This window comes from Eretmochelys imbricata, chromosome 2, assembly GCF_965152235.1.
Source record: "Eretmochelys imbricata isolate rEreImb1 chromosome 2, rEreImb1.hap1, whole genome shotgun sequence".
In the NCBI taxonomy this organism is placed as follows: Eukaryota; Metazoa; Chordata; order Testudines; family Cheloniidae; genus Eretmochelys; species Eretmochelys imbricata.
Window position 1 is genome coordinate 170,050,558 of NC_135573.1, and position 9,930 is coordinate 170,060,487.

Genomic DNA, 9,930 nt, shown 5'->3' on the forward strand with positions numbered 1-9,930 from the left:
AGAGGGGAGCACCCGGCCGGCACATTAGAAAGTCAACACCTAAGGCTGCAATAATTTGCGCCAGAGACAGAATTAGGAGCAGGCAGCTAGAAGGATGGTATAAACTCCCCTATTCCTGGGCTCAGTACAAATTGGTTTGACCTCTGCAAGCTCAATTCCAGCCTCCTTGTGCATGTGTGTTAGGATACAGTTGTTAATTACATGGTCACGTTATTTTTTTCCATAGGACCTATCTTGTCTCTTCCCCACTCCAAACTCCTGGTGTCAGTTGTATTTTCCTCACCTAGCCAAGCCCACTCCTCAGGGCTCTCATCCCAGTCTCCTTGTCCATTACATCCTAGTCTCTTCCCTTCAGACTCCTAGTCCCACTGTCCTTGCCCGGCCATTACCAGTTCCCTCTCACAACTCCTGCCCCAGCATCCTTACCCAGGCAGTCCCAGCCCCCCACTTCCATCTCCTTATCCAATCTCTCTCTTCACCCTCGCCTCCAATCAGTCCCCCCACACCCTTCCCCATTGGCTCACACTCCCAATCTTCCTCCTGGGGCAGGGGCTCTTTGTCCAGTCTCCGTGTCTGCACACACCCCTTCCTAGCTCCCTTGTCCAAGTCTCTTCATTCACCCAGTCCCAGTTCTCCCACTTGAGGAACTTGGCTCCTCATCAGATCGATCTTGCCCCCTCTCTCCCTTGATCTCCATCCCAATCGCCTTCCCAACCAGTTCAAATCTCCCCACCCACTCCTCATCTGCTCTCAGTTTCATCCACACCTACTGGCTTCCTTCCTTCCCAGCTCCCAGATTCTGCCCCAATCCCCCACCACAGGATACTTGTCCTAGTGTATGCCCCACACGGACACCAGTCCAGCTTCTTCATGCTGCCTGGGATCGGGAGTAGGGGAGTTTGGGGGGGAGAGGAGGGGAGAGAGAGTTCATTGGGAGCACAGGAGAGACAGGCTTTCTGCTCTCAGTTCCACTTCTGTGACTGGATGTGGCACAGCCTGCAATCGTTTCAGAGCTGCAATTGCAGGGGAAGCGCAGCTTAGGCCCAGGTTAGAGCATGCCCAGTGCAGACAGAATTTAGTGGCTAAAATTTAAGAGGTTGCCATTGAGCATGTGCAAACTGCCATTTTGCAAATACTTATAACTTGACTGAATTTTCACAGGCACATTCCCCTCCGCACTTTTGTCAAATCTCTCCTCTAACATGAGGGCAGCAGAACTTTTCCAAGAAATACTTTAACATAGGGAAAACAGCATAGTTTGCTCTAGCTTTGTTTTTGGAAATGGGTGAAGCATTTTGGCTGAAACGTCCACAAATATTCTGCCTGAGGTAGACATACTACCTGTAGAATTTCAAACCAAACAGTTAAAAATTGGCAAAGTTATAAGCAACTGAAAACGGGGTCTTATAATGGGACTGTCAGGCAACTTTAGTAACGTGTAGTGCTACCAGCCTCACCCCTAATAATGGCATTATAAACTGTTGCTTGGGACCAGAGGTGTATTAGGTGGTTTATAATGGCATTATATTCTCTACATTACTTAGTGGCCCATTATTAACATAGTGGAACGTCTGCAGTGAATTAAACAGACATTTCAGTGGTGTCTTTCAAAACAGGTTGATTTTTTTTCTGGGTACAGTAGTTCCAGTGAGCACCCAGAACAGCAGGAAGTGCTTGGGGCAAGTAGCAACACGGGAAGAGTCAGTCAGCCCTATGTGGTGCACTTAGCAGAATATTAAGGGCTAGAGCAAGTTCAGTTAGAATCAAGCCTTCAAAACAGACTGTGATTAATAATCTCCAGAGGCTGTCCTCCCTCCTTCGTGTGCCTCTTGCAATTTCCTCATATCCCCAGCCAACAGCAAGAATGCTCCTGATTGCATCAGCATTGATTACTCTATAGATGAAGAAATTCTTCTCTGGCTAACAAGTTGATATTGCAAGCAGCTTGGTGAAGCAGTTACTCATGTTATTTAATCTACATCCATAGTCCAAGAAGATTTAGGCTATGTCTACACCACAAATTACGTTGGTATAATTTACATCGCTCAGGGGTGTGAATAATCCACACCCCTGAGCGACATAAATTACACTGACCTAAGCGCTGGCATGGACAGCACTATGTTGGCAGGAGAGGCAGGAATTATTAAGCCAAGAGGAGAGCTTTCTCCTGTTGTCTTAGAGCATCTTCACCAGCAGCCCTACGGTGATGCAGCTGCACCACAGTAGTGTAGACATAGCCTTAGATATTACATGAAGAAACGTGGGTCCTCACAAGGTGAAGTATAACCCTTACGGGGGCAGTTTTCCACCCCCTGGACCTGCTCTTAAGCTGGTGTAAGTGACCTGGGAATCTACTGAGGATCTGCCCCCTTGGCATCGGGCCTCTTAATGCTCTGGAGGTTCCTTATTTAAAAAATTTGCTACAGGTTTGCTTTAATTCCATCCTTTCCTTCCCCCCACTCCCCCCATTTGCCACACAGTTACAGCAGACCCAACAGCCAAATCTATAGTTTAATGGAACCTCTTTTTCCAGTTGTACAGCGTGCAGCAACACTCATTTGGGAATTCATTACATCAAATTTCTTCAATTGTCAGCTCGTGTCTCGTTGCCTCTTCGATATTTTTAAGTTGACGTAATTCCCATTCTTGCTGTTTTGCTTCCTATTTTAAAGAGAAAAAAGTTTAGCTTAGCAAACTGTTCTGTACAACCAACACAACAGGACTTTCTTCTGCAATTAACAAACAAACCAAACATCTGCTCTATTTAGTAAAAGCCTGATTCTTCTTCCACACTACCTTACACAGCAGTTTTACTACACTAATGGTAATAGTTACTATGGATTTACACCGGTGTAACACCTATCAGAAGTTAATGCTGAGTCTCAGCAAATCGAGAGGCTGATCCAAAGCCCATGGAAGTTAATAGAAGGACTCTACTTTGTGACAGCCAGTAGACGAAATTCCAGGTGTTGGAGTCTACACTTAGTGGAAAACCTGGAGAAAGAAATGCATCTTATATAGGCTTTGTCTACACACATTTCCCCAGAATTCAAAGTAGGTCTAAGGTTTAACTAAGCCAGATATTTAAACAAATAAATAATGAAAGGTTCCAGTTATTGGATCCTTTCCTACATCAGGTTTAAAGCCAGTTTGAATTGCTGGGAGAGTTTTCCCCTGTGAAGACAAAGGCTATGGGTGTTCCAGAAAGGAGTAGGATTTGACATGTTTTCATTAGAAGCAAATCCCTAGATGAGGGTCTAACTTTAAGCAATGACCTGCAGTGGCTTCATTCATTCATTCTCCAGCTTTCTACAAGCAGTTAAATCTTTTGTTTTGTTCCGTTCCATTGTTCGTTTGGCTTGTTTATAGTTTGATCTTGAAGCATGATAAATGTAATGCTTTGCAAACTCAATTCATGCAGCCTCCAACCAAGAATCTGTTTCTTCATTCTGCATATTTACCAGTTTCTCTCTAAAACATAATAATTTTAAAGCATGTTCCCAGAAGAGGTTTATAGAAGACAAATAGTCATTGCAAAATAGAGGCAAAAATATTAATTAATCCACCAAATGTGAGCAAACTTTGCATTAGAACTGGGTGGAAGTTTTCCAACAGAAAATACTTATTTTATTGAAATAGAAACATTTAGATTTTGATTAAGCCTGACGTAACCCAGGCTAGTTTCTGACAGAAACCTGCCTAGTTTCATGACAAGTTATCCACCTGTCTACTTCCCCAGCTCCTTGGCAGCTGTGGTTTCCAAGAAGCATATTTTGTTTTGTTGTTTCCTAAACAAAATATTGTAGAATTTCACTTCAGCAAGAAATTGAAGGGGGGGGGGGGGGAAGGTGTTCCAAATCAGGATGAAAAGCAAAACCCCTGACATTTTTCATAGAGAAATTCAGGTTTCCAGTGAGCAATACTTAACATTAATCACTATTAAAAGGACACATATAAATGCAACACAAGTATAACCCTCCTAAAGATTAGAGCTGGTTAAAAAATGGGATGAAGGTTATCTGAGAGTTTTGTAACACTCCCCATTGATGTTCAAATTAAAAAGGGTCAGGGTTTTGAAGTTTCTGGACCAGGTCTATAACTGAACAAAGCATTGGACATACAAAAAACAAACAAAACACACAACAACAAAAACCTCACTTTTAACACAGAAAATCACCTTCCCCCCCAAAAACATTGCAAAAATATCCCCCAACTGCTGAATTTCAATTTTTCTCAACAAGCTCTACTAAAATGTTTGTATGGAAAGCCTAGTTATAAGGGAGGCTACTGTGTATGTGCACCATAGCCCTTTTCTGGATGAAATCTGAACTGCTTAAATTGGTGTTGTGGATAAGGCTACGATGTAGTCATGGGTATTTTTAGTAAAAGTCATGGACTGGTCACGGGCAATAAACAAAAATTCAAGGCCCATGACCTTTACTATAAATACCCCTGACTAAATCTTAGCTGGGGAGGCCTTGGGCACCGCTGCTCTGGGGGGCCTCCAGAGAGCTGCTGCTCAGGCGGTCCCTAGGACCAGCCACATCAGCCACTGCTCGGGTAGTCCCTAGGGCCAGCCACACTAGCTGCTGCAGAAGTTATGGAGATCGCAGAAAGTCATGGAATCTGTGACTTCCATGACCTCCTTGACAGACACGCAGCCTTAGTCATGAGCCATTTAGTGGTAACAATCCATGGAGAGTCTCTTTTAATTCAAGAGGTAGTGCTTGTTACAGGAGAATGTGGGTTCTATTACTTAACCATTTGTTTGTTTGTGTATTGTCTTCACAGAGATTGAGAGAGTCTCAAATGTATTTTGACAGGTTTCAGAGTAACAGCCATGTTAATCTGTATTCGCAAAAAGAAAAGGAGTACTTGTGGCACCTTAGAGACTAACCAATTTATTTGAGCATAAGTTTTCATGAGCTACAGCTCACTTCATCGGCTGCTGAGCTGTAGCTCACGAAAGCTTATGCTCAAATAAATTGGTTAGTCTCTAAGGTGCCACAAGTACTCCTTTTCTTTTTTCAAATGTATTTGTTATTTGAAATTAATCACTAATTTCTACAAGCAAATAATTCTTGGGCTGCAAGTTGTTCCATTAAAATAGAATATACATTTTGCAGTTCAAGCTAGCTAGTTAGTTGTTATATATTTGACAGTACATTACACAAGTCAAAGTTGATGCTGTATTTAAATATGGCATTTAAGAGAGTAACACAGGTTATCCAACCAGGGAACTGAAACAGAACCCCATGACTTATGTAACGAACCATCAACATCTAATAAATTGAGTTATACGTTCAAAAATATTATTTGAACTCTGCTGTTGGCAGGTAGCTGAACATATAGGCTACACATTTACTTGGTGAGTGTTTATGGTAGTAGAGTTCAAGCAAAGAATTTAAATTACACAACTTTTATCAGCAGATTTAAGACTGTCCTGAACTGTCATTGAAAATATTTGGATTCATCCTCCAGATAATGGTAGGTTTCAGAGTAACAGCCATGCTAGTCTGTATTCGCAAAAAGAAAAAGAGTACTTGTGGCACCTTAGAGACTAACCAATTTATTTGAGCATGAGCTTTCGTGAGCTACAGCTCACTTCATCAGATGCATACCGTGGAAACTGCAGCAGACTTTATATATACACAGAGAATATGAAACAATACCTCCTCCCACCCCACTGTCCTGCTGGTAATAGCTTATCTAAAGTAATCGTCAGGTTAGGCCATTTCCAGCACAAATCCTATTACAAATGCTATTACCAGCAGGACAGTGGGGAGGGAGGAGGTATTGTTTCATATTCTCTGTGTATATATAAAGTCTGCTGCAGTTTCCACGGTATGCATCTGATGAAGTGAGCTGTAGCTCACGAAAGCTCATGCTCAAATAAATTGGTTAGTCTCTAAGGTGCCACAAGTACTCCTTTTCTTTTTGCAGATAATGGTAGAATGTCATGCAACTTGATTACCTCAGAAAATGTATGAATAGTGTATTTACCAAAAGTTTTTTTTCAAATTTCCTTTTTCTTCTTTTTCTTACTGAGGGATCTTTTATCCCAGGAATTTCAGTAACCAGCCATGCAAATACACTTTTAGAAGTTACTTTGGCTGTCTTCTTAGATGGTTCAGCAGGGACTTCAGCTGCTGCACTTACTATAGGGGGAACCATTGTCTTGAAGCTTGGCTCTTCACTGGATTCCTCTGAAGCCAACACTGTTGAAAGTCGTCTTCTGGGAACTGCAGCCCAAGAGCTGTGGCTCATCTCTTCACTTGATTCCTCTGGGTCCAATACTGTGGAAAGCTTTCTTGGAAAAGTGACTTGAGAAATGAGCTTGTCAAGGTGCATTAGTTGTTCTTGGGACGATGCTTGTTTCTGGAAGGATGATTTTGGCATTGGAGACCCATAGACTCTCTTACTTATGTTTTGTTCTCTGATAGATTGATTCGTCATATCCACCAGAGATAACATACTTTGGGAGAACATTGAATCCACTGGAGTGCTATGTTTCACTGCTGCCTTTTTCAAAGATCTTTTGACATTTAAGAAAGAATCTTCTTCCGCTGACATTTTCTATTTCGGTTATGTGTTTTCAATGCAAAAAAAAAAAGAAAAAAAAAGTTAGTCTTTGAAGGACTATGGAATCGATTACCAAGTGTAACATGATAGCACAATAGGAATGAAACAGCCACCATTAGGGCGATTTCATCGTAAAACTCTATCATGTTTATTCTCTGCCACAAGTAATGCATTTGTTTGTTTGTTTTTTTTAAAAGGGAGATGATGGCAGTTTAAGTCACACAAGTGCTTTTATTTGTGCTCAGAAGTTACATGGAGTTACTCCTTTTAGAGGACTAGTGCACTGGAAATGTTTGAAGAAATGTCATTTTAAAATGAAAGGAAGGCGCATTAGAAGACTGGTTACTGCACAACTGATATATGCAGTTTTCTTTCTTTTTTAAATAAATAAGAGAAGGAGGAACTCTCAGGTGTGGAGCTCTACACTAGGACCTTCATTTATTTAAATATATTTCAGGCTACCTGAAACATTCATTAAAATAATGGTGGTTGGGATAATCAGGTTCCTCCTAGGTCAGTATAGAGAGCTAATAATCCACTTAGATTGCAGTATTTCAGTGGTAGGGGATAACTGCTGCATTCCAAGTCAACCAGTGTAGTGTAACCCAATTATAGAAGTGAAACTTCACTATACAAAGGGAGAAAACCCAATAAATTAACAATCTGAGAATATTCTACTCCACTCCACTCTGAGCAAGAGCTCAAAGTCACTGGCAACACTCCCAGTGATTTCAGTGGCACAAGATCAGACCACATGCAGCATTTAGCTATGCTCAGATTGACTATAAAGTGATTCCCTGTATTTGAAAATAATTTCTTCTTTTACTCACCTGCCAGGCCCTAACATCAGGATCCTGCAAGATTTGAAGACAACACAAACACCTAAAGAAGAATCAAGAAAGCAGCTCTGGTCTCTGCTTTAGGTGTTCTGGCCAGATCCAGTAGTAGAAATCTGCTCAGGCATAGCCATGTACAATATATGAGCCTTAATAATGCCACAAATGCTTGCAGAGGAGCAAAAAACCTTTGACTTTTTAAGAGAAAAATCTGTTATTTTAAGATGTATTTTTTTAAAGGTCATGCAAGTATTGAGTAACTGTTCTTATAAATATTGTATTTTATAAACCAGTTCTTTTATAAAATTTGTAGTGTTAACTATTTAAATGGCTGTTTAAACTAAACCAACTAATATCTACACTCCAAACAGAATAGAGCAAAAAGATCTTACACCAACAAAACAATCAGTTCTTCTACTGAAGAAGTGGGGCCTGATTCTCTGCTGCCTGCCACTCTTTGCACCTGTGCTAAGTGCTATCATTTGAGTTTAGTAGAGTTTTACACCCGTCTTGCACAGGTGTTAAGAGACACAGGATGAGAAGACCTAGAGAATCAGGAACGTTAACACTTTAAAAACCACTAAAACATCCTTTTAAAAATATTTCTCATCAGGACTTTCATTCAGGTGTATCTTTTAAAAAGAAAATTAATTTCTGCTGCATTGTAATGTAATTTATAGATTAGAGGAGCTGTTTTTTCTTGCCCTATGAAAGCTGTCTGTGGCCACAGATTTTTGTCCTTTAATGAAATCATGACTTTAAAAGAAAATAATCTTTGTTTCTATAGAAGCCCAGTTCAGGTAGTTACAGAGCTAGTAGTATTAAGTGGGCTTCTTTTTAATTAATAAAACTTAGGGATAACTAGCAGCTAATTTAAAAAGCCTTCCCTGATAAGCACTTTAATTAAAGAAATAAAGTAATCACAAGCATTGGTAAAAGCTTAACTATTAAATTGAACATTACTTCTCTTCTAAAGTTGGAGTTCTGTTTTAGGCTTCATTTCCAATAGAAGTGTCTGATGAGGCTAGCCATAACGTATGGTAAGCCCTTTGCTATATTCAGATAGATTCCCTCCCTCCAGGTCACTCATTTTAACAGATAAACAGGAGATAAAAGAAAAATCAATCAAAACCAACACATACTGGAACATTAGGGTCTCTAGTGTGAGGACCATTCCATAGCTTTTAATTGTTTTGGCAATAATGAAGCCAGCTAAACAAATTTCATCTAGACAAATTCAGAGTGGAAATAAGATGTAAATTTTTCACAATGAGAGTAATTAACCATTGGAACAATTTACTAAGGGTCTTAGCAGATTCTCCATCGCTGACCATTTTTAAATGAAGACTAGATGTTTTTCTAAAAGACCTACAATAGGAATTATTTTGGAGAAGTTCCATGGCCTGTGTTATACAAGAGATCACACTAAAGGATTGCAGTGGTCCCCTTCTGGCATGGAAACCTACACAGCAAAGTCTTATCAGTCCAACTGGACCTACTCAACACAAATAGACTTCCTGGTTCCAAGTCAGATGTTTTAGGCTTCAGCTACATTTGGGCTCTTGAAGCCGAAATAGCTTCTGAGAATCCTTTGTTGTAGTGGGGGATGGTAATTCGTCCTCTAAATTCCCCTCATTACATACTTGGCCACCGCTAATCAGATCCAAATTCCAAAGAGAAATAAAAACAAAGACAAAATGAGGCTCATCAGAGGGAACTGGGGACAGAATCCCTCTAGAGTTTGTAGGCTAAGGACATATTCAGTTGTGGAAATGGCATATCTTTGTCTTGAAACAAATGCCCCCCCAAAATATCAGTGCCTCGATGAGAAATGTGCAGAATTGAAATGATACAGTCCACATGTAGCACCCAATTTAGCTTTCACAGCCCATTAGACATTTATTAAGACACCGATTTTGTCACAGAGGTTGCGGAAGTCACGGAATCTGTAACTTCCAGAAACTGCCATGACTTCAACTGTGGTGGCAGGGGTGGCATGGGGCCTCTGGAGTTCCATGCTGCCACAGGCGGTGGGGGTACCACGCTGTACCTGGCTCCTGCAGGTGGTGGGGGTACCCTGCAGCTCTTGGCCACTGTGGGCATCAGGGGGACCCCAGAGCTCCCGGCTGCCATAGGCAATGGTGGACCCTGAAGCTCTGAGACAGCACAGGCAGTGGGAGCCCCTGGAGCTGCAAGCAGGCCCCTGCAGCTGCCCAGGCGCTGAGGAGGTTGTAGGGACCCAGCAGCTCCCCATAGATATTTTTAGTAAAAGTCAGAAACAGGTCACGTGCTTCCATGAATTTTTCTTTATTGCCCATGACCTGTCCCTGACTTTTACTAAAAATATCTGTGACAATATCTTAGCCTTAGAAATTATATATGCACAGCGGCACCACTGAACTACACCTCTGAGGTACAAGGTGGTAAACAACTTATGCACAGGACATTGCAAAACAAACTCTGTTGGTGGGGTCCACTTACAAGGACACTGAGGCAACTCCCTCCTCAGAAT

At 41.3% G+C, this 9,930-nt stretch overlaps 1 protein-coding gene across 1 annotated transcript; it reads right to left on the minus strand.

Moving 5' to 3' along the window:
• Positions 1 to 2,574: 2,574 nt before the first annotated feature.
• On the minus strand, positions 2,575 to 6,573 carry CCDC201 (coiled-coil domain containing 201). Its single transcript, XM_077809471.1, has 2 exons — positions 6,004 to 6,573; positions 2,575 to 2,661 (listed from the first exon to the last, which is right to left on the minus strand). The coding sequence occupies exons 1-2, from the start codon at positions 6,571 to 6,573 to the stop codon at positions 2,575 to 2,577; spliced, it is 657 nt and encodes a 218-aa protein (XP_077665597.1).
• Between the last annotated feature and the right edge of the window lie 3,357 nt (positions 6,574 to 9,930).

Excerpts from the sequence above, each read along its gene's own strand:
- CCDC201 (XM_077809471.1), bottom strand. The coding sequence starts at position 6,573 with ATGTCAGCGGAAGAAGATTCTTTCTTAAATGTCAAAAGATCTTTGAAA. Across the intron at positions 2,662-6,003 it reads AATTTGAAAAAAAACTTTTG|GAAGCAAAACAGCAAGAATG; the intron begins GTAAATACACTA and ends TCTTTAAAATAG.